This window comes from Manis pentadactyla, chromosome 4, assembly GCF_030020395.1.
Source record: "Manis pentadactyla isolate mManPen7 chromosome 4, mManPen7.hap1, whole genome shotgun sequence".
Classification (NCBI taxonomy): Eukaryota; Metazoa; Chordata; class Mammalia; order Pholidota; family Manidae; genus Manis; species Manis pentadactyla.
Window position 1 is genome coordinate 184,121,975 of NC_080022.1, and position 24,673 is coordinate 184,146,647.

Here is a 24,673-nt window from a genome sequence, read left to right on the forward strand (position 1 = left end):
GCCAACAGCACCACATTGTGGCAGCAGCCTTTAGCCCCCCATGATGGCCTTTGAATATGATAACTCTGCCCTCCCATAGGAGTCATCTAGTTCCCCGGCTCTAAAGCCATACCGGGGATTAAGTCCAGCTCCACACCAAGCAGCAGGAGGGCCTTGGGGTGAGCTGCTCTAGCCAGCTGAACCTCCACTTGCTCACCTGTAAAATGGGGATGATACAGCCTATGCATGTGGGAGTTGGGGAGAATGAAATGAGGGGACATGTGCAAGGGCTTGACCAGCACCCAGTAGTTGGGAGGGCTGAAAACATTCCTCCTAGGACTATTGTCTCATCCGCATTAAGATACCCATTTTTCAGCATTTTGCTATCTCCAAAATCAAGGTGCATTTTCCATTACTGTGATAAGAAAGCCTTATGTCATTAAATTGGCAGCTTCTTTTTCTGAGTTGGAGGTAAACAAAATAAGAGGGCCTCTTGTAATTAGGTTTTATGAAATATTGTATTATCCCCACTCCCACTCCCAAGAAGACAGAGCTCCTCCCCTCCAAGAACCTTCCAACCCCCCTTCCCCATCCCCCAAGGCTCCAGCACTCACAGCTCTGTGTCCTCCATGGCGGGCGGGCGCTCCAGCGCCTGCCTGCGTCGCCGCACGGCCCCCACGATCTTCTTGCGGGGCCCTAGGGGGACGCTGATGCTACGGAGGTCGAGGTCAGAGCACAGCATCAGCGCCTCCAGGTCGATCTTCTCCTGCCGCAGGAGGGAGGAGAAGTCCTCCATGTGCAGGGAGGCCAGGAAGGCCTCCAGTGGGCTGGTCTCGGGCTCCAGGTCCTCATCCAGGCCCAAGTCCAGCTCGTCCCAGGGCAGCTCCTCCCCACAGCTGCGGTCCTGCAGGCTGTTGGCACTGCCCAGGCTGTCGTCGTCCAGGCTGGGAGAGCTCTGCAGCCGGCCCCGCGGCGTGCCCGCGCCGTCTAGCCCATGCAGTCCGCTGCTCAAGTAGTTCCTGCGGAACACCATGGTGCCCAGGCCGGGGCGGGTAAACAGGGAGTCGTGGCCTGAGTCGGTGCTGACCTCCGAGTGGGCAGGCTCGGCCGCCAGCGTGGCACGGGAGACGCTGTCCTCGTCCGAGAGGAACATGTCCCGGAGCGGGGAGCGGCCCCACTCCTTGGGGTTGGCGTAGGTGCCCGGGCGCACGAACATCACGTCGCTGCCCAGCTGCAGACCCGACAGCGAGCGCACACTCTTGCGGCCGTCCTCGGAGATCTTGAAGGTGCCCTCGCCCCCCTGCTTGCGCCGCTCCAGCTTGCGCTGGATCTTGGTCTTGCCCCTGGCGGTGCCGCGTAGCGTGGCCTGCGAGTAGGGCAGGTGGCTGCCCAGCGCCAGATGCTGCATCCGGTGGCTCAGGGTGCTGGACGTGAGGCTGGAGAAGCTGAGTGTGTCTGACCGCTCTGCCAGCTCGCGCCGGTAGCGCCGCTCCATGCGCTCATGGTGCTTGCGCTGCATCTTGGCGCACTCGCGGATGCGCCGCTCCGCCTCGCGGAAGGCCTTGTCTTTCAGCTTGCCCACCAGCTTGGGGTTGAGGCTGCTCTGCTTGGCCGCGATGGAGTCCAGGTAGCGCACGCACTCCATGTGGCCCTTCATGGCGGCCATGTCCAGCGGCGTGTGGTAGTCGTTGTCCAGGCACCAGATGTTGGCTCCGAAGGACACCAGGAAGGAGAGGCAGTGCAGGTGGCCATTGGAAGCTGCCAGGTGCAGGGGCGTGTTGCCCCAGATGTCACACTTGTCCGGGTCACCCCTGCAGGGAGGACATGCGGGAGGGATGATGAGCCGTCGCAAGCTGGGGCAGGCAGCCGGCAGCGGCCGCGGGTGTAAGGAGCTCCCAGCTGGTTGAGCGTCCCCACAGCACACCAGGGGAACGGAGGGCCTGAGATCTCTCCTCCGACTCCAGGAGCTACGCAACCTGGGGCCACCAGAAGAACCTAGGGCGAGCCCAGGGGGAAAAAATAGCCCCGGGCACGCCGTGGGTGGAGCGACAAGAAGGCGGGGCCAGGGCGGGGCCTTCCCCAAGAGAACTGAGCTCTGGGAATCTCAGGGGATAAATATTTGATGCCCAGAGAGAAAGGAGTGAATTATTCATGAGGCCCAGCAGGGAGCTGGCCCAGAGAGGCGGTGGGCCAGGGCAGAGTCTGGGTCTCTCAGAAGGCATGGCAGTGAGTGTGGCCGCCTTGGAAGAGTGACCTTGAAAGAGGATGAGAGGGTGGTGTGTGCGGGCCTGAGCCCTGCGTGAGTGTGGGTGAGGGCTGTGCGCCTGTGTGTCTGCGAGCACAGCCACTTCTGCAGGGAGCAGGGCCAGGCCTGGCAAGGACGGGTGTGAGAGCAGGTGTCGGGTCTTGGCCTGGGCCAGGAGGGGAGCGTGGGGGCAGCCAGGACCGGAGGGGAGGGGAGGGAAGTCTGCGACCTGGGCCCAGCGCCCTTCCCTCCTGCAGCCGCCTCATCTTCGGGAGCTCTGTGAGGCAGGCTGGCTTGGGCCTGCCCAGGAGACCCACCCAGCCCCCTCCAACACCTTCCATACCGGGCTGTGCTGGGCTTGGGCACGCTCCCACTGGCTCCTCCAAGCCCTCCCCTCCCTCAGGGGCCTAGCTCAGCCCCTCCGCCCCACACTAATGAGGCCACAAGGCCGCCTCACAGGGCTGGAGGGAGAATGGCCCCCTTGTCACAACAGCTCCCTGCCAACCCCTCCTCACTTCCCCCAGTGGCTGCCAAGTCCCACAGGACAATGAGTGGGGGAGCTGCTCTGCACCTGCCCACACTGAAGCAAACCTCAACCCTTGCCCTCAGTAGGAGCTGGGCTTTTGGTGCACCCCCTTTTTCCCCTCATCCTATGAATCTCCCTGAGGTGGGGGCAGGATGGCAGGATCGCTGTGAGCCTCTTGGCATGGGGAGGGGCCATTCCTGGCCTCCTGGAATGTGGCTCAGCTGTTTGGTCTTGGGGGCTGCTCACACCTGTGGTCGGGCCTGAGGAAGGGAAAGGAGGGTACCCCACCCAGCACATGCTCAGGTCACAGGCCAGCTCCAGGGCCCGCTGGGGCCCCTTTCCCTCCACCATGACTTCCCAGGGCCTGAGATGTTCATATAAATCTTCCTGGTGCATCTCTTCCCCACTTTTTCCCTGTCCAGGCAGCCATGGTGTCCAGTTCAACGGACTTCTCTTTATAAACCAGCCAAGGCTGGAGAAGCTATACACAGTGTGTCCACCGGGTCCCTCAGCCACGGGGGCCCAAGTCAGCACCCTGGATCTTGTGTACCTCAACTGCTACTTCCAAACCCCTTCCCTGTCCTGACACCTATGCCCACTCCTCCCCCAGACAACGCAAAGGGAGGCTGAGGAAGCCCGCAGTGGGGGAGGAGCACAGAAGGAGTTAATGGGGTGGCTGAACCAAGTGACATTTGGCTCTGTGGACAGGGCCCATAACTCCCAGGAATGAGTGGGGAGAGAGCTGTGAGCCACAGCCGGGAGGTGTGGGCCCTGGCTGGGAGAGCCCTTGGATCCCAGGCGGGAGCAGGCAGCGAGGACCTCTTCCTTCCTAGCCCCACTTCCAGGTCACAGGGGTCACATGCCTCATCTGTGTCTTCTCCCCATGACTGCCAGGCTCTAAAGTCCCACCTTAGGGTCTGTTTGTAGGGAAGGGGCCGGCTCAGAGGGCGGGGGAAAGATGCCACAAAATCTGGAGAGGGGTGGGTCCCAGGGGCCTGGCATGGCCCTGAGGCTCTCTTGCCCTTCCCGTGCCAGATGGGGTACTCACCCGCGGCTCACGATGAGGCGGAGCGACTCCAGGTTGCCGTGGTAGGCAGCCCAGAGGGTAGGGGTCATGCCATCCTCGTCGGGGGCGTTCAGTTCCTTCCTGGTGGCCTCCTTGAGGAGCTCCAGGTAGCCGTCCCGGGCAGCCCGGTGGTACTGGTCGTTCATGGCGCCTGACTTAGACGCGACAGGCAAGGGGCCCCCCGCGGGGGAGGGCTGCAGGGTTAGGGCTGAGGCATGGGGTTGGGGGAGGGGGCCGCGCAGGGGCCAGGGCAGTAAGCCCCTGCTGCCGCAGACTGAGGCTGCGAAGCGTCAGAGCCGCCGCTACTCGGACATCTGAGCCGCACACCCGGTAGGGGGTGGAGTGGGGAGGGTGGCTCGGAGGATCTCCCGCTGTCCAGGGAGCCGCCCCCGGGCTGCTCCTGGGTCCTAAACATGCTGCGCTGGCACAAGTGCACAGAGGTGACCCATCAGGGACCCTGCTTCCACTCCAAAAGAGCCCACTTGAGAGCACCGTCCCATGAGACCCAGTCTGGGGACAGCCGGGGTCTGTCCTCACTACAGCCGCGATCAGCGCTGCGGGTCCCCCATGTCTCCATCCGTCAAAGTAATGGACCAAGGGCTGGGGAGGGCGTCTCAGAGCAGTCCCGACTCCTAAGACAGTGCGCTTAAGATCCGGGCGAGGACCGACGCCAGGGAGTTGGTAGGACGCGGCGCTCCCGGCAGCCGCCTGCTCACGCCGGGCGGCCAGTCGCGCTCCAGCAGAGGGCGCTGGAAGACTGGGCGCGGACCCGGTGGCTGCTGGGGAACTGCGTCCCCAAGCCAGACTTCGCAGCGTGCAGCGGAGCAGAGGACGGGCAGGAGGGAGAGAGGAAGAAGGGACTAACTTCTTCCCTGTGAGGGTGTAGGGGAAAGAGGCACCAGGGTCCTGCTCTTGGGGGCAGCAACAGAGGGGCACAAAGGTCCAGCGCGCACCGGGGCTGGGAAGGCGTCTTGTGAGCTTCAGCGGTCGGGGGTCTGGGCAGCCGAGATCCTGGGGCGCCAGGGCGCGGTGGGCGCCGGAGGCGGGTGCCCTCTGGGTGCCGCAGTGCGGGACCGCGGGGAGCCTAGCCGCGCCGAGGTGACGGGGCAGCGAGGGAGGGGGCGCCTCTAAAAGGGTAAATATAAATCTTACCTTATCTGGCTCCTGCGCGCTCTTCCCTAAATTCGGCTCAGAGAAAAGATGGATCATGTGAGTGGGACTGAGAGATTTATGGAGCTGAGCTCCCGCAGCTGTAAATCACCCTGCCCTCCCCGGTATAAAGCACCCGTCCAGCCCGGCGCGGGAGAGAGGAGACGCTCACCACCCCCTGACCCCCAGCTCAGCGCGGGCTCCCGGCCCAGCCAGGTGGGTGCCCGGGACCAGAGGCTGACGGATTTGGGGAGTGGAGACCTGGTCGGGGTCCGACGGGGCTCCCGCTGCTTCTCCTTTCCTCCCGTCGAGCACCCGCAGGGTCGGCTATTCTCTTCGCCTCCCCATGTGCTTCCTCCACCACGCAGCTCCCACCCTCGCCCAGGTCCCTAAATCAAGGGACAAGTTGGAGAGAGAGCTCTCGGGGTTGACGTGGGGTCCTGTCCGCTCCTGCCCCACAGTGACCCCTCCAACCTCCCCGTCACCCCGGCCATGTCTGAGGAACTGGCCCCGGGCCCCAAGGAGAGCCCGCCGGCGCCGCGGGTGGCCCCCCGCGAGGTGTGGAAGAAGGGCGGCCGCCTGCTGTCCGTGCTCCTGTCCGTGAACGTGCTGCTCCTCGCCTGCACGCTCATCAGCGGCGGCGCCTTCAACAAGGTGGCGGTGTATGACACCGACGTGTTCGCGCTGCTCACCACCATGATGCTGCTCGCGGCGCTCTGGATCCTCTTCTACCGCCTCGGCACCGCGCGCTGCCCGGACGCCGTCCCCTACCGGGATGCGCACGCCGGCCCCATCTGGCTCCGAGGTGCCAGGGGAGCAGCGGGCGGAGGTGGGGTGGGCCAGGCGCGGAGCCGGAGGCGGGGGCTCTCGGAGGAATTCTGGAGCGCGCGCACGCCAAGGTAGAGGGGCGAGAGGTTCCCCAGGAGGAGTGGCCGTGTCTGAGGGTGAGGTGGGCTGCTGCGGAAGGAGAAGAGGGAGGGGAAAGTCTGGGAGGAGGGACGAAGAGAGGGATGGAGGCGAATTGCTTTGCCCTGTCTAAAGATTGAAAAAGGGTGATCACAGGAGAGCCTTTGATGAAGAGCAGAAAGAGGATGACAGCCACAGCGTTCTCTTATCTCTGCAGCCCCAAAAGCTGGGGCTCAACACAACATCCACCCATCCACCCACTCAATCATATACTCATCCTTCCATCCACTTATTCACCCATTCACCCATCTACCTATCCATCCAACCATCCATCCACCCACCTAGCCGCGCACACGTCCTTCCAGCCTCCCACCTGCCCCGTTTATTTCCCCGTCCACTCTTCCACCTAACCACCCAGCCATCTAGCCATCCATTCTCAGATCTATAAGCCTTCTCTCCTGCCTCTCTGATCTGCCCCCCGCCTTTCCAGGTGGGCTGGTGCTGTTTGGGGTCTGCACTCTCATCATGGATGTCTTCAAGACTGGCTACTACTCCAGCTTCTTTGAGTGCCAGTCAGCCATCAAGATCCTGCACCCTCTTGCCCAGGCTGTGTTTGTCATTGTCCAGGTGGGTGTGAAGCATATCCTTGATGGAAAGGAGCCAGCTGAGCCCCACTCCATGCACCCTGAGCGGTCAAAGAAGGTGGGGATAGACTGAGTGTCATATGAGTCCATAAATCTGGACGCACTTGGTAATGAAGTCACATCCAAACGTGAGCTCCTACTTAGGGGCCCTGCAGTTTCATTTCAACCTAAGCAGTGCCAGTAGTTGACACTTAGGAAGTGTGAGTTGTGGCAGCTGACACTGTCTCCTGGAACCTGGCCTGTCCTGCTTGGGTGTCTGCAGAGGGCATCAGTATCAGCCCCGGGTCCTGCTGCGGGCCTGGCTGGTTTGATTTCAGCCATGGCCCCTATGTTCTATATTTGTTTGGGATATAGGATATCTTGTACCTGGGATTTTTCAAACAAGTTCAAATATTTTTTTGTTGTTGTTGTTGCATAAGGAACACTTTGAAAGATCTTCTGAGCTGACACAGGGCTGGTCTTCCATGAGACCAGAACAGACCCCAGCCCTGTATCATGACCAGAATAACCACATGTATGGTTCCCTCCCTTGAAACATCACCACTGCTGCCTAGGATTCTGCAATTTAACACATTTATGACCTTGGCATTTATATAAATTTAATCTTACATTTTGTGGGGTTAAAGAAACCTCAGATGAAAACACATGTACCCCCACATCAACAAATGCCACAGCAGTGATTTGTTGGCCTCCAGGTGTGCATGAGGGCTTGTGGAACAACAAAGGATGAGCAGGGGATGTTGCCAAAGGGAGGTCAGAAGTCACCAGAGTCTCTCTATCTTGGACAAGATCTAACCTGAGGCTGGGCTTGCTCCTAGGATTGAATAACTAAGCAGTCAAAACTGTTTTGACTGCCACGTTGCAAAAAAAAAAAGCAAACACCAAGACCAGAGAGTTTACAGGTGACATTTTTGCAAACTTTTAAAGAACCTACTTTATACAAATTGTTTCATAGCACAAAAAGAGAAAAGGCTCCCCATCTCATTTTGTAAACCTAAAATAAACGTGACAACCTAGCATGAGGGCTCTTGAGGTAGAGAGAACATGAAGCTGGGCGTGGAGATGGGCACTCTGGAGTTGAGCCCATCTGAGGAGTAAATGAGCCCCACCACCCTCTCTCAACAGACTTACTTTCTCTGGGTCTCCGCTAAAGACTGTGTTCACGTCCACCTGGATCTGACCCGGTGAGTGCCTGTTCCACAGCTCAGTGTCTGTGCCCAACATGCCAGTGCTCACATAGAATGAGAGATGGGGGCTTCCCCACCTGGGGCATGGGTCCGCCCCCACAGTGGGGTTTCAGCCAAAGCCCCCTTGCTTTGTCAGCCTGACTTCCACCACCCTGTGCTCTGTGTGAGCATGTGTGTGCATGTGCTTGGTGGGATGTCCTTTCTCCTAGGGGAGGGAACAGCAGTGGCCTGAGACCCTGCACATCCCCTGACCCTCTCTCGGGTGGCATCGTGGCCAGTAAGCATGCCTTCCAAATTCCAGACTCAGCTTCCCTATTCACACAGGAGCCTGACTGCCTTCTTGCTGCTCCACCCCACCTCCCAGTAGAGCTTCTCAACTCTGTACCTCCCCAGGTACACCCAAGATAAGACAGACTCTCACTGGCCTCTTTGCCCTCTCTCCCCAAACAGATGTGGTCTCATGATCACACTCACCACCAACCTGGCCATCTGGATGGCAGCTGTGGTGGATGAGTCCGTGCACCAGGCCCATTCCTACAGCAGCTCCCACAGCAACGCCAGCCACACCCGCCTCGGTCCTGACCGTGAGTGCCCACCTCTGATGAGCCCTGCTGGCCTCGGGCCTCCCAGGCCTTGGGCTGGGTGCTTGGTGCACTGTACAGTCTCCCGTGCCTTATGAGAGAGGAGGGGCTCCTCCTCCTCCAGGCTCCACCTCTGAGGTGTGGGTCTAGGTGACCCAGGAGGCAGGGGTCGGGGCATCTTCTCATCCTGGGGGTGCAGCCTTCACGTCCAGGTCCCCATTGCACCAAAGAAGGGACTTGGGCTGCAGGATGACAGGACGAGGGCGACCAAACTGGACAGAGGGGAAGGGAGGCAGAGTGGCTTGATGGGTGGGAGCACAGGACCAGACGGGAGAGCCTGGCAAGGAGAAGGCAGAGCTGATCATGATGACAGTATTTGCTGAGCTCTGTACATCAGCTGCTGTGCTGAATATCTTAAGCACTAGCTTGCTTAACCCTCACAATGTCCCTATGAGATAGGCACTATTACAGTTCCCATTTTACAGATGCAGAAACTAAGACACAGAAGGTTAAGTAGTTTGCCCAAGGTCTCAGCGCTTGAAATTGGAGAACTAGTGTGGAGATCCATCTTTGCTTTGAACCAATATGCTACATTGAGAAGAATGGGGTCCATGGTTCCCCTGATCCTAGTTCTCTGGGCTTCTGACTGGCCCCCCAATAACCAGGACCAGACGGGATGACTAAATCCATGTAGACTTCACCTGAAGACACGCACACACTTCGGTATGGGAAGACCAGGAACAGAAATTGGGCCAGGAGACCTCAGCCCAGAGGGACTGTTAAAGGGCATACAGAGGGTTCCTGAGGATGGTTAAAAGCAACCCAGGGAGGTGGCCAACTTAACGTGCTGGGTGAGGGGTGCAGAGAGACACCTTGAAACTTAGTTTCTGCATCCGCAAAACCAGCTAGGATTGTTCTGGGAATCAAAAGAGATGTTTGCCAAGGCCTCCAACAAAGTGCGCTCTGGACACAGGACAAGATTCCTACAGGTGTGGCACAACCAGACTGACAGGAGGTCATGGTCAAGGCCTGGGCACAGCAGTTCACTGTCTGGGCTGAGTCAGAGGCTGGGGAGAGGGGTGAGGAAGCTTGAACTTTAGGGGCTCCCAGCTGGGTCACCTTCTATCAGGACCAGAACCTCACCTATCTCGGGGAGCCAGGGATCATTACTGGTTGGGAGGGACTGAGAATGTTTTCCTGAAGGAGTGAAATGGGATGAAGTGGTCAGTTCTGCGCTCAGATTTTTTTTTTTAGAGAGCCCTGGCTCACTACTGATGTGTCCCACTGTCTCTGGCACATAGTAGGTGCTCAATAAATACTTGTGGAAAGAATAACCATGCCAGGCCCTGTGTAGGCATTTGGGATCCCGTGCTGAATATGACAGACAGCAAGCCCGCCCTTACAAATGTCACAGTCTAGTGGGGAGGCTCTTCAGGTGGGGTGCCTCCAGGGCGGTGGGGGCAGCCCAACTCTGTGCCCCTCTCCCCACAGCACAGCGAGCGGGCAGCCTGGCCGGAGGAGACTGCTCCTGCAACACGGCCATCTGCCAGATCTTCCAGCAGGGTTCCTTCTACCTGTACCCCTTCAACATTGAGTACAGCCTCTTTGCTTCTACCATGCTCTACGTCATGTGGAAGAACGTGGGCAGGCTGCTGGCTCCCTCCACCCATGGCCACAGCCACACCCCATCCCGAGTCAGCCTCTTCCGAGAGACCTTTTTTGTTGGCCCCGTTCTGGGCCTGATGCTCTTTATGGTGGGGCTGGCAGTCTTCATCATCTATGAGGTCCAAGTGAGCGGGGACAGGGGCCGCACCCAGCAGGGCCTGGTCATCTACTACAGCTTCACCATCACCTGTCTGGGGCTCATGACCTTGGCAAGCCTCAGTGGCTCCGTCATCTACCGTTTTGACCGCCGGGCCATGGACCACCATAAGAACCCCACTCGAACCCTGGACGTCGCCCTACTGATGGGTGCCGCCCTGGGCCAGTACGCCATCTCCTACTACTCTATCGTGGCCGTGGTGGTGGGCACACCCAAGGACTTGCTGGGGGGGCTCAACCTCGCCCATGCTCTGCTCATGATTGCCCAGCACACCTTCCAGAACGTGTTCATCATTGAGAGCCTCCACCGGGGACCACCCGGGGCAGAACCTCATGATACCCCCCCGAAGGAGCCCTGCCACGGCCTTACCTTTGCCAACCTGGATGCCCTGCACACCTTGCCTGGCTGTCCCCCCACCCCCACGCTAGTTGGCCCCAGTGCAGAGGGCCCTCAGGAAGCAGTGGCCATCATCTTGGCCCTCAGGGGCCACTGGAGACGCCGGTGCCTGAAGGATATTTCTCTGTTTCTCCTGCTCTGCAACATCATTGTGAGTAATGGGGGGAGGTCAGGGTGGGCTGGGGCGAAAGCTGAGCATGGATGCTCTTTCGGATTTATCCACTTGATCTGCTCTGTCTTGCCCCTAGCCCACTCAAGAATCTTAGAGCTCCCTAGGAAAGGAGCAGATTCAGAGAGGGTCAGGAGCAGGCCCCAGACAAACAGCATCTCAGGGCACACAGAGAGAATGAAATCCCAGCATTCTGGCATGTAGGCAGCAGACAGAGCTGGAGGGGTCCCAGGAAATGCTGACATGGGGGCTGGGTGAAGGTGAGAGGGAGCTGTGAGAGCCTACATGGAGCGGGGGGCCTCACCCCCAGGTGGGAGGTGTGACTGCTCCTGGAACTCGTGACCAGCCTGCCTCTCAGAATAACTGGAGCAGCAACAGGAAGTCGAGGAGACAAGCGTAAGTGTGAGCAGTCTGTTAGCAAAGTGTAGAGGCCGGCTGGCCAGGAAGGGGGGCCATCCACAAGTGTTCCCCCCACCTTCCTGTGATTCAGCAAAGCCCTTACTAAGAGAAGCTCCTCTACAGCTACTGACTTCACGCAGTCCAAATATATGCCCAGTGTGGAAACACCCCAGGGCAGACACTCTTCATGAAGGTGTACCTACTGGTAGAAGCAATAAGGCTCAAAACCTCCTCATATCTTGGGCCAGCCTAGGCCCTGGCCCCACCCCCACCATCTGCCATGGCCCTGCCCGCCTGCTGGAGTCACCTTTAGGGAGGCCGTTTGTGCTCCCGGTGTCCATTCCTATATCACCTCGGAGAGAGTCCTCTTCAACTCCTTCATCCTGTAGGACAGAAAAAGACTCAAAAGAGGGGCTGCATTGTGCCTAAGGATGAAATTAACTGGGTGTGGGGAGGGTGCACTAGCCTAAAAGGCGTCGTTCTTTGCCTCAGACCCCGCCCATGAACCTTCTGAGCTCATAGCCAAGGTGAAGTGGGATTCCAGCTCTAGCCTCCTCCTAGGAGAGCAAGCTCATAGAGGGCTCGGGTGGGGTGGCCCTCCGGCTGGGCCCCGACCCCCCTGCCCCGGTCTGTTTGATTCTACCACCACCCTGCACACATCTCTCTAGAAGAGAGAAGCTGATTTTGACATGCATACCAAATTCTCAAGACATTTATTGAAACCACTTCTCCCCTTCCCCATCCCACAAGTGGGCCATACTAACAGTGTGATCACAGGGGAAGCCCTACCCTGGGGGTGGGCTAGTTCAGTTGGACACGTTTCCTGAACTCCTTAGGAGTGCCAGCCTCTGCCCAAGATGCTGGAGGTCCCCACTCAGCAACACCCAGCCCTCACTGTCCACCTAATAGAGTGCTGGGAGCTCCAGCCTGTCACCCCCCACCAAAGCCCACAGAAATGACTCACAGGTACCAGTCTGGGCCAGGTCCTGATGCACCCCTCTCTCCCCACAGCTGTGGATCATGCCCGCCTTTGGGGCACGCCCTCACTTCAGCAACACCGTGGAGGTGGACTTCTACGGCTACTCCCTCTGGGCAGCCATTGTCAACATATGCCTGCCTTTTGGCATCTTCTACCGCATGCATGCTGTCTCCAGCCTGCTGGAGGTCTATGTGCTGTCCTGAAGCCCCCAACAGAGACATGGGGGTGAGGGGGTTGGCTCATTCGCCAACCCAGAGACCCTCTGGAATGAACCCCAGGCTGGTAGGCATTGTGCCACGTTACCCCACATTCGCTGCCTAGCCCCAGAGTGTAATTTTCACAAAAATTATTTTTCCAAATGACTTTTTAAATCACAGGACTCTGGGGCATGGGGCTACTAGGGGAGAGAGACGTCTCCCTGCAGCATTTCTGGGACCAGGAAAGACCTGGTGTCGGTGGCTCCGACTCTCCCCCTAATTCCAGCCCTGTGGCCTGGCCAGTGCTGTGCCTGACGCTGGAAACCAATAAACCTGCAGCTCTCCCCCAGACTCCCACTTCTTGTCTTGGTTGGTGCCCCATCTGAGACGATCACAGTAGAGGATCTCGTGGGCCAAAGCTGGAAGGGTCCCTGGAGGTTTTCGGGTGTCAAGCTTTTCAGTGGGTGAGCCACCTCTGAGTTACAGACCGGCCACACACACACTTGTACCTGGGTGGCTGGGAGGCGCTGGACGGAGTGCTCAGGCTGACACCCTCTCCTTCCCTTTATCCCCAAGTGACATATACATTCTTGTACGTGTTCCATGACACACAGAAGGTTAGGAAGGACTGACCTAGTCCAACCACCATTTTACAAAGGAAACTGAGGCCCAGCAAGGTAAAGTGACTTGATAAAGATTCCACAGCTAAAGAGAGTCAGAACCTTTCTACAAAGAATAATACTTTTCAAACAGCAACACTTCTTGTCCCTCAAATAAAATATTTCAGGATGCCAAGTGTATACCATAGATATAAACAGGGCTGTTTTAGTTTAAGAGGAATTGGGGGACGCAGACACCCCCTGGACCTCTTCTTACTCACCACCCCTGTTCCCCGGGGATCCCTGAGGTTCCTCTCCAAATCCCTAGGGCTTCTACCCTCCAGAAGGTATAGAGATGGGCTTGCCCCGGAGAGAGACTGAGGAACTGCCACAGAGCAGAGGGATTGAAAGAGAAGCCTCCGCAGCTAGAAGAGGAGGAAGAATCGGTGGCCAACCACAGTCAGGTGAAGGGGGGACAGGCTAGAGTGGGGGCTAGAGTGGGGGCAGATGGCATTTTGTGGGAGCGTGTGGGAGCATTGGCACCTGGAGGACAGGGGACTTCAGAGGAAAATGTGCCTAGATGCTGACAGCAGAGTAGGGATGAGGGTTCTCTGAGGCTGCAGGAGGAGTGATGGAGGCCAGGCAGACCTCCCACCCCTCCCACTTTCTGCCCTGTAACAATGGGGCCTCCACGCTCACGTTTGACTTAGTGGAGAGAGGCTGCTGGGCCATGTGAGGTGGCAGGTTGCTGGGAGGCCTTGCCCCACCCTCGTGCCAGGTGGGGTACAGGAAAAGGAGAGGCAGACCTGCGGGGGGCGGGGGAGGGTTCCAGTCTTTGCTTGGCAGGCGGAGGAAAGTGTGGCCGAACCCCGCAAGGCCTGTACTGTGGCCCAAGGACATTGCACGCACTCCACCCAGGAGGAGGTCCTGCCCGCAGGTCCCCAGACCATGCTGCCCGGGCCTGTCCCGCCTCCAGCTCCGCCCGCCGGTCCAGCCGCCTAGCTATTGGCTGCAAGGCCGGGGCCGGAACCCCCGGTGGGGTAATTAAGGAAGGATTAATGAGATCCCCAAAGTCAACAGAAAAATCGATGGGCCGCGGAGCCCGAGCGGCTGCTGCGCAGTCCCACCAGGCGGGGGACGTCGGGGGCATCCTTCGGGGCTCAGGGGCCTCACCTGGACGGACGATCGGCCCTGCGCCCGCAGTCGGTGGCCACCAGCGGCGATGCCCACGCAGGCCTCAGGTAAGGCTCCGCAGCGGCGCCGTTATGGCCAGGAGTCCCTCGGACTGCTGGCGGAACATTCCGAGCGAGCCCACCCTCGACAGCCACACCTACTCCGCCCCCAAAGTCGGGTTCGAGGACACGGGGCTGTAGAGATTGGGGCAGGAGGGCAGGATGACTCAGGGAGGCCAACCCCTGGCGACCCGGGTGCCGGTTCTTCTCTGTCCCCCATCCCGGCCAGGCTCCGCGGACTGGGGGCACACAAAGGTCAGCAGGGCGCGCCGGAACCCAGCCGAAAGGGGGCATACAGACGAAAAGGGGTGCCGAGGTCAGGAAGAGGCGAGAAACCCTGGGAAACAGGGTGTGGGGTTAGGGCTGCCTGGACGCGGGTCTGAGGTCCCTGGGGTGACTCAGGGAGAAATCCCGAAGCTCGAGCAGCCTCCCCAGCAGCTGGCCTTGCGCTCCTGACCAAGCACCGCGCCCCGACGGCTCCGCGGTTTTCATCAAACCAGTTTGGTGTCAGGGCCCTCCCTGGTGCTGGCGTGGCGCCGAGGGGCGTGCCAGAGGGCGGTGGATTCCTCCTTGTCATTTCCGGGCGCCTCGCCCAGTTCCTGAGACCCCCTGCTTGCCCACCCCGGCACCCTCCCACGAGGCCGACTGATCGGCCCTCTAGCGGCCGCCGGAGGGATGGATCCCACGAGTGGGGATGCGGGAAGACAGGGTGGGGACCCTGAGGCGAGGGGTTTCCAAACGGTGTCCCCCAGGGTCTCCTCTAGGCCTGCAGCCCAAATAAAAACCACTCCTGAAATTCACCAGTAATCCTGACCCTTGCAGCCTCTCCAGGACCTCGACAGAACTGGAAGGAAATGCGTTAGCTAACACTGAGAGCTTTCTGTGTGCTCGGCATGGCTCTACATGCGTTTACATGTATTAAATCATTTAATTTTGACAAGACCCCTGAGGTAGGTAGTATGCATTAATTATGCATTTATTCATTTAAGAAATGCGTTTATTCATTTAAGAAATGTTTATTGGGCACCTACTACTACCAGGTACCATCCCATAATTGTATATCCATTTTACAGATGAGGAAACTGAGGCACAGAGCATCTAAGTAGTTTGTCCAACATCACAGACAAGTGCGAATCTGGGTTCGTAATTAGGCTCTCCTGCCTCGGGAGGACAAAGGAGATTCTGGGGAAGCGAGATGGAGCAGGCAGGGTTGGAAGAAAAGGAGCAGGGAGTTGTCCCTGTGCGCCTCACACTTGCTCAACCTGGGTGGGGAAGCCTGGGAGGAAAGATCATCTAGAAAGTCTCCTTGACTGGGCCGTGATGGAAAGCTGTTCCAGGGAAGGGTCTCTGTCCATGGCTGTGGTGCTGAAAGTTCCCCAGAAAATGCCAAAGTCAGTCAGCAAACAGTAGTTGAGCATCATGCCTGTGCTAGGTTTGGGAGTCCTTAACAGGACCTGGTGTCTGCCCAGGAGGAGCTCCTGACCTTGAGGGGAGCCAACCACGCCCACAGTACCCCGCAGACACTGCACACTCTCAATAGATGCTAGAGCAGAGAGAGAAGGCTTCCCAGGAGAGGTGCTTAAAGTGGGTGGTGTGGGTGGGTGAGAGCCCCTGGTGGAGGGCAGTGGACAGACAAGGCAGAAGGAACAGCAGGTTCCAGGAGTGATGGCAGGAGGCATGAGACCACACAAGAAATGTGGAGCCCTCTGGCTGGACCTGAATAGATGTGGGGGCAGGTGCCTGGAGTGTGCTGATAGGGGCTGGACAGGGAGGGTGCAGAACTAGAGCAAAGACAGGGAAGACTGGGAAAAGGGGAGAAAATAATTTCTTAAAATCCTTGAGACAGGACCAAGTTTTATTATTCTATTTATAACAGAAAAGAAGAGTAGGAAGGATATATATTCAGCAGATTGCATATGGGAGAAAGAAGGCCCAGAGAGGCTGCATTTTAGAGTCATGGTGAGGGTCTTCTGGTGGCTACAGAGGGGAAAGCTCCTGAAGCTCAGAGTCCAAAAGGAAAGACAGACTAAAGGATAGCTAATTAAAACAGAGCATGACAGGTGGTGCTCCAGCAACAAGCACGGGGGCACATGGGGTACGTAATCCAGCCTTGGCATGGGGGTGGAGGGGAGGCTGCTTAGAGGAAGTGGGGCTTTGCTGAATCCTGAGGACAAGCTGTAGTCAGCCAAGGGCTGAGTGGTGAGTGCTATGGGCAAAGGGTAGGGTGTGGGCAGACAGAGGTGAGCAAAAGCAGGGCACTCTGGGAACTGCAGCAAGATGGCACTGTTCACCGGCAAGGGAGTGGGGTCTGCAGGCAGCGCTGGAGATTAAATCAAGGCTATACTAGGAAGCGACAGCAGCTGCCCTGCCTGGAACACCTGTGTGCTCCAAGCCCACACTAAGCATACACTGCCTCATTTCATTTTGAACGGCTGTGCAGGCCATGCTGAATAGTTTGGACTTTATGCTGAGGGCATGTGATTGCCTTTGCGGGGCTCCCAGTAGAGGAGGGGCACAGTGGACAGGGAAAACAGTCCAGGGAAGAAAGGAGGGGACCCTAGACTAGGCTAGCAGTTGAGGCTGAGAAAAATCTAAGGGAAATTTGTGGGCTGGAATGGACACGCTTGGGGGCCTGAGAGGATGAGGATGAGGGGAGAGGCTAGGACACCTGGGTACCTGCTGGGAGACGTGGAGATGGAGAGCCCCTTGCTAAGATAATGAACTTAGGGAGCAGGCCTCCTGCAGCCTGGAGAAAGGGGACAGTGAGCACTTAGAACCCTGAGCCCAGAACCCAAGAGAAATGAGGGCAGCAGCAGGGCCAAGGGAGAGCCCTCAGGGTGTCAGGGTGCAGAAGGCAAGCCTTTTGGGTCAGCTCAGGACAGCACCCCAAACCACCAGAGTACCCCGTGCTCTAGAGAGCTATGTCTCACAAGAAATGAGTACCCAAAAGACCCACAGGGGGAGTGGGCTGGGCTCCACAGGGGCCCTGAGCTGCAGGTAAGGGTTGACCCAAGATCTGGGCCCAAGAGAGGGATGACAAAGGGGTTGGCCTGAGTGAAAGCTTGGGAATGGTGAGGAAGTAGCAAGTAGCAGGAGACATTCAGGGAAAGAGAAGGGTCAAAGTGTCCCCATATTGTCCTGGGCGTTCGGAACCTCCAGGAGCCAGAGGGTGGGGAGAAAGGGTGCAGACGCAAGTCAGTTTTGACAGTCGAGGGCATGGCATTTCATGCTGATCTCAACTTGTCCCATGCTGTGGCAGACATTGCAAATCAAAGAACTTGACTCCTAAACCTTTAATGTACTTTAAAATTAATTTTAATTACATACATAAAGTAACATGTTTTTTAAAACTAGAACACCGACCCACTCCCAATCCTAGCACCCTCCACCCTCCACCCTTCCCCAGAAAAAATTCCTATTCTGCATCTGGTGGGTATCTTCTATACCTTTTAAAAGTAATTTTTTTACACCCATAGTACCCACAGTAGAGCATTTCAGGCCACAGCATTCTTTCCCACCGAATCCACACTGAGTCTCAGGATCCTTCTCACCACAACACTCTAGGCAATCATTACCCAACTAAGCAGAGTCAGAACAAGAGAGGACACCTGCTTGCTTCCCTGACTTCAGGAGTGAAAGTCCTCCCAGAAGTCAGCAGAGCTCAAGCTGCCTTTGGATGATAAAAAGTCCCAGCCCTGGAAAATGCCCTAAGGCCAAGCACTGTGCAGCTGTTGCTGGCTCCCTTGACAGACATGATTTTCCTTCTTGAGATCAGGCACTGAGATGGGAAGTGAGTTGGCCTCGCCAGGGCTTGGTGGAGTGGTGTGTTGAGTTGGGGGGTGGTGTCCTCAGGCCAGTTGAAATAATTCCTGTGTCTATTTGGAACACAGAGCATTTTCATATCCCCTGGTCTGTTTGAACTGACTCAGGTCCTATAAGGTAGATGGGGCAGCTGCTATTTTTTCCAATATTCCAACCAGAGAGATTGCATAGTTTGGCCTAAGAGCACACAGCTGCAAGGGGCAGGAATGGAATTGAACACAGCCTGGCCCCCAACCAGGACCCTTGTTCCCTTCCCAGCCCCTTCTGAGATTCCACCCATGGCCTCTCCAGAAGCCCAGGAGATTGGAGCAGCCCTGGCCATGGAGAACCAAGTGGATCTGGGGGCCGAGGAGACAGGGGCCCCCACCTTACCTCACCAGCAGTCCTGGCTGGTGCGACATTTCGCACTGCTGCTGCGGAGGGACCGACAGGCCCAGAAGGCGGGGCAGCTCTTCTCAGGACTCCTGGCCCTCAATGTAGTGTTCCTGGGCAGCGCCTTCATCTGTAGCATGATTTTCAACAACGTGGCCATCACACTGGGCGACGTGTGGATCCTGCTGGCCGTGCTGAAGGCCCTGTCCCTCCTCTGGCTCCTCTACTACACCGCCAGCACCACCCGCCAACCACACCCGGTGCTCCACCAGGACTCTCACGCGGGACCCATTTGGGTGCGGGGTGAGTGTTGGGGCACTGGGTGGATGGGGGGGGTGGGGAGGGAGCTCTCACTCTAGGGGAGGTGCCAATGGCTGCCTGGCCTGCCAGGCTCCCTGGTGCTGTTCGGCAGCTGCACCATCTGCCTCAACATCTTCCGAGTGGGCTATGACATCAGCCACATTCACTGCAAGTCAAAACTGGAGCTCATCTTCCCTGTCATTGAGATCATCTTCATCGGCATCCAGGTAACAGAACTCTCCATCCCCACGCCACCAGGAACATACTCTACCTACCACATCATATGCACACACCCATATCTATGCATAGGAACAACCCCACAGCAAATCCCTACCCGGCCCAGGGTACGTGCATACATACCACAGCCCCCTCACAAAGACCTGCCTCTCTGTACACACATCCACGCACACTTGCATGTACCTGCACCAGCACACACATTGTGTCACTGAAATGCAGACACCTATAAATACATATGCCTGTACCCACTTGCACATACCTAAAGCACACTCCCAGATATACAGAGCCACTCTCAGTAATATCCAACTCCCTCCGGAGTTCCTGTTCTGTACAAATTGTTGTGCTAGATGTTCGTTTGCATCATCCTTTTTATTTCCCCAATAAATAGGCATTCTGCTAAGGGGTAGGCATTTTAGAGCCAAGGAGACCGAGGCTCAGTGACGTATTGCCACTGGCCCAAGACCACACAGTAAGGAAACAGTGGAGCCAGGAGTCCAACCCAGACTTCCTCACTGTCTCTTCCATTGTAAACAGACATACCCCCACAGCGCCCCACCACCATCCCCAGCCTCTGGGCTCAAGACCCTATCTCTTTCAGACCTGGGTGCTCTGGAAACACTCTAAGGACTGTGTTCAGGTCCAGACCAACTTCACTAGGTAAGATGGGGTGAGTTCTCTCCCTCCAGTAACTCCTGGGGCTCTTCCTGTTCCCCGCTAGCACTTGCCCCTCACAGCTTTCCAGGACAGGGTATCCTTGGGGCTGCGGGTTAGTCTGGGAGTGTGTCCTAAGTGACCCGTAGGGCTGCCCCTCCTAAAGTCCTAATGCCAGATGGGTCTGACTTTAGGAGAGAGTGGTCGCCCTGAAGGCAGTGATGGTGAGGGTGGGGCACCTGGGGAGCCACCCAGGCTGCGTGGCAGAGTGTGGCACATCCTGCAGGTGTGGCCTGATGCTGACGCTGGCCACAGACCTGCTGCTGTGGGTTCTGGCCGTCACCAATGACTCCATGCACCGCGAGATCGAGGCTGAGCTCAGTGCCCTCATGGAAAAACTCTCAGGTACAGAGGAGACCAGGACCCCCAACCCCAATGACATACACACTCGCACACACGCACATGCACACACACATGCATATGCAAACAGGCTATACCCCCTCAAACAGGCGAGGCTCAGCCAATCTACAGCACTGGGAGCAAACCCGAGAGGCCAGATCATGACTAAAGAGTAACTGATGTTTGCCAATGGTATCCATCCTGCCCCCATTCTGGGCCTGCCCCATCAGGTGCTGGCACCTGCCACCCTGCTCCAGGCATCCATCTAGTTGTCAGCAAGCTAGCCATAATCCTAGCTGAGCTGTTCACTGATCAGTCCAGGTAAGCACCCCACCCCTGCTATTTGCATTTTACTTGCAAGAAACTTAAAAAAAAGCCCCCAGGACTGAAAGAAACATCTTCCTAACACAATTTTAGGTACCTGAACATATCAGGAGGCACAAAGATGTCTGGGCAGGGAGAACTCCCTGGATTGTTCCATGTGCCCAATCCCCTACCTATACAGTTTACCCCTTGGAGGCTGTACCCCATAAACCTATATGGGAGCACTGCTGTCTGAGATTCAGTCACACCTGCATGTGTATAGCCCCCCACCCCAGATGGCATCACCATCCTGACCTGTGTACAGCCAAGCCTTCCCAGCACACTCATACGTTTACACACCCATTGCATAAACCATGGCCTGCCTTATACGTGGGTGTTCTTTATACTCTGGATACACTTTTCAGAAGACCTGTGCAAAGAGAATTCTTGGCAAGTGACATAATGGATTCTTCTATTAATAAATAATTCAAACATTGAATTGTAAGATGAGTAAGAACAGGATTTACCTATCACCTAGATGTAGTAGTTATTAACTTGTTGCCACATTTATTTCAACTTTTTGCTGAGTTACTTATATTACAGAGATCATGGCATTTCATCTCAAACATTTCAATATGCATCTCTTTAAAATAAGTATATTTCCACAATGCTATTATAATTTCTAACAAAATCCCTTCGCATCATCCCCATCCTCTACACTGATCTAGAGTCAACTTTCTCCAGTCAGCCCGTGAATGTCTTTTATGTTGGTTTGTTCAAACATACAATGCATTTGGTTGTAGTCCCTTAAATCTCTCTTTTCCTAATGATATTTAGATTGTCAAGTTGTTTCCTAGGGGTGGCATTTGCCTTACTTCCCTCTCCTGTGCTTTTCCCAGAAACTGAAAGCATGGACCAAAGTCTTGATTAGATTCCAATTAAATACATTTGGCACCAGCGTTCCACTTTGCAGGGCACCTCATCGCAAGGCAAGATGTCTCGTTACTCCATGGAGTGGGCTACAGAGGATTCAAATGTAGCAGCCAGATCCTCCCATTATAATGGTAGAAATTTCCCCTTGTGCCCAACAAGTAGTCTGTAGCGGTGACATTGGGCACTAATGACATCACGTGTAAAGTGCTTCATGTAAGCTTGGTCTCAAATCCCTTTGTAAGGCACAAACATCCTGTGATTTCTGATTTCTCTCACTGGGCCGCAGTTTCCATATTTAAAAAATGGGTGCCTGGGTCCCTTCCACCTCTGGCATAACCTGGAGGGGAATGTGACTGATTTGTGCAGCTGATTTCCTCAGAGCAAGGCCCACCTAAATGTCTATCCCTTTCTGCCCTGCCCCCTCCCAGGCAATGACACCAACACCTGCCTGTGCCTCAATGCCACAGTATGTGAGGTCTTCCAGAAGGGCTACCTGATGCTCTACCCCTTCAGCACCGAGTACTGCCTCATCTGCTGTGCCATGCTCTTCGTCATGTGGAAGAACGTAGGCCGTCGCCTGACGCACCGCGCAGGCACCCACCACAGCACCCCGCCCTTCCACCTGCATGGGGCCATCTTTGGGCCACTGCTGGGTTTACTGGTGCTGGTGGCAGGCATGTGCATCTTTGTGCTCTTCCAGATCGAAGCCAGTGGCCCTGCCATCGCGCATGAGTACTTCACCCTCTACTATGCCTTCTATGTAGCCGTGCTGCCCACCATGAGCCTGGCATGCCTAGCAGGCACGGTCATCCACGGGCTGGAGGAGCGCGAGCTGGACAGGCTTAAGAACCCCACCCGCAGCCTGGACGTGGTGCTGCTGATGGGCGCTGCGCTGGGCCAGATGGGCATTGCCTACTTCTCCATTGTGGCCATTGTGGCCACCCGCCCCCAGGAACTGCTCAACTGCCTCATCCTGGCCTACTCGCTGCTGCTCATTGTGCAGCACATCGCCCAGAACCTCTTCATAGTCGAGGGCCTGCACCGGCGCCCACTCTGGGAGGCTGCTCCCGAGGGGCCAGCAGGGAAGCGGGAGGGTGAGCCACCCCGCCGGGGCTCCCTGCTGGAGCTCAGCCAGGGCCTGCAGCGGGCCTCGCTAGCCTACATGCACTCCTACAGCCACCTCAACTGGAAGCGGCGGGCGCTCAAGGAGATCTCACTCTTCCTCATCCTCTGCAATATCACAGTGAGTGGACGGGCTGGGAGGCATGGGGACAGAGCTGGCCGGGTGGTCCCAGAAATCCTCACTCAGGAAGGAATGCATCAAGGCGTATTCCTTGAGCAGTGACTGTCTCGAGGGTGACGGGCTGGTCTCTTTGATTGTCAAGGACGCATGCCTCTTTCCAACTAGATCCACGCTGTTTGAGAGCTGAGCATGTTCCCCAGCTCCCTGCAAGGTGCCTGGCATGAATGAATATGCCAAGCATGTAGCTAAGTGCTCTTTACAAACAAACATGTAAGATTCCTACTCTTGGGAAACTCACTGTCTAGTTGGGAAGACACCAGGGGACCAGTTAAGAAATAACCAAATAATTAATCATCCACTGGATTCAAAGAAAGGGATCAGAAAGTGCCTGATTTTCTAAAGAATCTCAGCGGAAGGTGTTGACAGTGATTGCTCCATGTCTGGTGGCTGTCAGGTCCAGGTCCACCTCTTCACACAAGAGCTCTGCATCTCACTGCACCACGACATAACGCCAAGCAATAGGCACCTATTTGACAGATGAGGAAACTGAGGCTTGGGTTGTTGGCCTGCCCATGCTCCCACAGCCTGTGAGTGGCAGTGCTGGGACAACTCAGGGTTATTTGAGCCCATAATGGTGAAAGCCCTGGTCCAGTCAGAACACAAGAAATAAACTGGACCTGACATGCAGTAGGAGCTCAGAGAAGGCAGTGCGGGCTTGAGCGGCCCAAGAAGGCTCTGTGAGGTTTGACCTGGGCCTCCAGAAATGGGTGGAATTTGGACAGAAGGTGGACTGGGGTGGAGGGGGCAGAGAGGCATGACTCGCAGAATGAAGCAAGAGCAGAAGGTGGTTGCCATCAGGGCACAGGGGAGCCCAGACTGAAAGAGCAGGTTGTACCACGGATGGTGGCAGCCTGGGGGCTCATGATCCATGAGGAGTTCATTCAGGCTGGCAAGCCAAGGAGGTGGTGGTGGTTAAGGGGTGAGGGAGAGACGGGGGGGTGGTGGCTTTGAAAGCCCAAGGTGGGGGTTTGCTCGGGCTGGGGATGTGCTGGAGAGCCCCCTCCCCCACTCAACTCCCTCCTCTCTTCCCCAGCTATGGATGATGCCTGCGTTTGGCATACACCCCGAGTTTGAGAACGGGCTGGAAAAGGATTTCTATGGCTACCGGACGTGGTTCACCATCGTAAACTTTGGCCTGCCTCTGGGGGTCTTCTACCGCATGCACTCTGTGGGGGGCCTGGTGGAAGTCTACTTAGGGGCCTGAGACTTCCCAAGGAACCCAAACCTGGCAGAACCCCAAAGTGCCAAGGATAGGGAGAAGGTAACCCAGAGCCTGTAAGCAGATGCTCCGATCTGGGGGGCCTGGACCAGCCTGGGTTCCCAAAGCCTGCCCCTCCCCAGAGTCCCACTGACGTGGGGAAGGCACTGTCTGCAGCCCAAGACCAAGGGCAGGGTCTGGACGCTGAGCTTCTGATGTGCCCACATCTAGGATTGGGCACATGCCTGCCTCTGCTCACCACCACAATCAGTACAGCCCAAGGCATGCCCCAGGAAGCCCCACAGCTTTTCTCTGGGAGGGTTAGCCCTAAATGACTGAGTCTGGGGAGTTTGGAGAGGGGAACCCCTACCCAGCCGGGCCCCAGAGGTCTGCCTCTGCCGTAGGAAGAGTACATGGTCCAAGCTCAGCCCAGGGCACCCTGGAGCTTCACAGCTTCTCGGTGGCCCTTCCCTCTCCCCACCCACCCTGTCTCCTAATGAGGTCATTAATTAACTGCCAGGCAGGGTTCAACAGCTCTCTCCTGCTGCCATAAACCCTGTTTGTTTGATCAATTACATTCAGGCTGCATGGCATTTGTTCCCAGGGACAGAGCTGCCACTCTGGGTATGGTGGAAAGAGATGGTCCTCCTAGGCAGGTCTGGGGGACTGGGACTGTCCCATTTCTGGGACAGAAGGGATCTAAAGCAGTCCAACCCTTGTCTGATCCAAGGGAGGAGGTGGGAAGAGGGGGGCTGGGGCTCTTGCATCCCCCTGCCTCTCACCAGCACACCCCCTCTCTGGGACAGAGCCCCAGCTGACTTTCTGCAGCTGACTCATGACAGCAGCTGCGGCCTGGTCCTCTGAGCTGTCGGGTGGGGAGGGCAGGCCATGACAGCCCATCCGTCTCCCTGAGCCCAGTGCAAACAGCAGGCTGTGCCCCGGGTGAGGCCCAGGTTTGCATGCTTCTGGGCCCCTCCCTCTGAAGCTGGGCACTGGCAAACACAAAGTGCAGCTCCGGGGACCCTCAGTGCTATCTCAGGAGTTGTCTGGGGCCAGCAGAGACCCCGGGGGCCATGCAG

The 24,673-nt window shown here is 56.9% G+C and overlaps 3 protein-coding genes across 4 annotated transcripts; 2 read left to right on the plus strand and 1 right to left on the minus strand.

Moving 5' to 3' along the window:
- Positions 1 to 589: 589 nt before the first annotated feature.
- USH1G (USH1 protein network component sans) lies at positions 590 to 5,046 on the minus strand. The gene is made up of 2 exons (XM_057501684.1): positions 3,799 to 5,046; positions 590 to 1,790 (listed from the first exon to the last, which is right to left on the minus strand). The coding sequence occupies exons 1-2, from the start codon at positions 3,960 to 3,962 to the stop codon at positions 590 to 592; spliced, it is 1,365 nt and encodes a 454-aa protein (XP_057357667.1). The 5' UTR covers positions 3,963 to 5,046.
- Positions 5,047 to 5,097: 51 nt separating this feature from the next.
- OTOP2 (otopetrin 2) lies at positions 5,098 to 12,734 on the plus strand. The gene is made up of 7 exons (XM_036900002.2): positions 5,098 to 5,181; positions 5,427 to 5,770; positions 6,362 to 6,498; positions 7,641 to 7,699; positions 8,153 to 8,286; positions 9,775 to 10,652; positions 12,081 to 12,734. Exons 2-7 carry the CDS (start codon positions 5,458 to 5,460, stop codon positions 12,249 to 12,251), a joined length of 1,692 nt encoding a protein of 563 aa, XP_036755897.1. The 5' UTR covers positions 5,098 to 5,181; positions 5,427 to 5,457; the 3' UTR covers positions 12,252 to 12,734.
- A 480-nt stretch (positions 12,735 to 13,214) lies between these two features.
- Positions 13,215 to 24,169, plus strand: OTOP3 (otopetrin 3). Of its 2 annotated transcripts, none has more exons than XM_036900001.2 (7): positions 13,215 to 14,053; positions 18,190 to 18,573; positions 18,661 to 18,797; positions 19,406 to 19,464; positions 19,745 to 19,863; positions 21,522 to 22,336; positions 23,430 to 24,169. In XM_036900001.2, the coding sequence occupies exons 1-7, from the start codon at positions 13,903 to 13,905 to the stop codon at positions 23,598 to 23,600; spliced, it is 1,836 nt and encodes a 611-aa protein (XP_036755896.2). In that variant the 5' UTR covers positions 13,215 to 13,902; the 3' UTR covers positions 23,601 to 24,169. The 2 variants fall into 2 exon arrangements, with proteins under 2 accessions (XP_036755896.2, XP_036755891.2); XM_036899996.2 differs by having other exon boundaries at positions 13,216 to 14,085; positions 18,157 to 18,573.
- Positions 24,170 to 24,673: the final 504 nt, after the last annotated feature.

Coding starts and splice junctions, on each gene's coding strand:
- OTOP3 (XM_036900001.2), top strand. CDS start 13,903: ATGAGATCCCCAAAGTCAACAGAAAAATCGATGGGCCGCGGAGCCCGA. Junction 14,054..18,189: donor CCCTGCGCCCGCAGTCGGTG/GCCACCAGCGGC, acceptor TGGCCTCTCCAG/AAGCCCAGGAGATTGGAGCA. Junction 19,465..19,744: donor GTCCAGACCAACTTCACTAG/GTAAGATGGGGT, acceptor CACATCCTGCAG/GTGTGGCCTGATGCTGACGC.
- OTOP2 (XM_036900002.2), top strand. CDS start 5,458: ATGTCTGAGGAACTGGCCCCGGGCCCCAAGGAGAGCCCGCCGGCGCCG. Junction 5,771..6,361: donor CGGCCCCATCTGGCTCCGAG/GTGCCAGGGGAG, acceptor CCGCCTTTCCAG/GTGGGCTGGTGCTGTTTGGG. Junction 10,653..12,080: donor TCCTGCTCTGCAACATCATT/GTGAGTAATGGG, acceptor CTCTCCCCACAG/CTGTGGATCATGCCCGCCTT.
- USH1G (XM_057501684.1), bottom strand. CDS start 3,962: ATGAACGACCAGTACCACCGGGCTGCCCGGGACGGCTACCTGGAGCTC. Junction 1,791..3,798: donor CGCCTCATCGTGAGCCGCGG/GTGAGTACCCCA, acceptor TCCTCCCTGCAG/GGGTGACCCGGACAAGTGTG.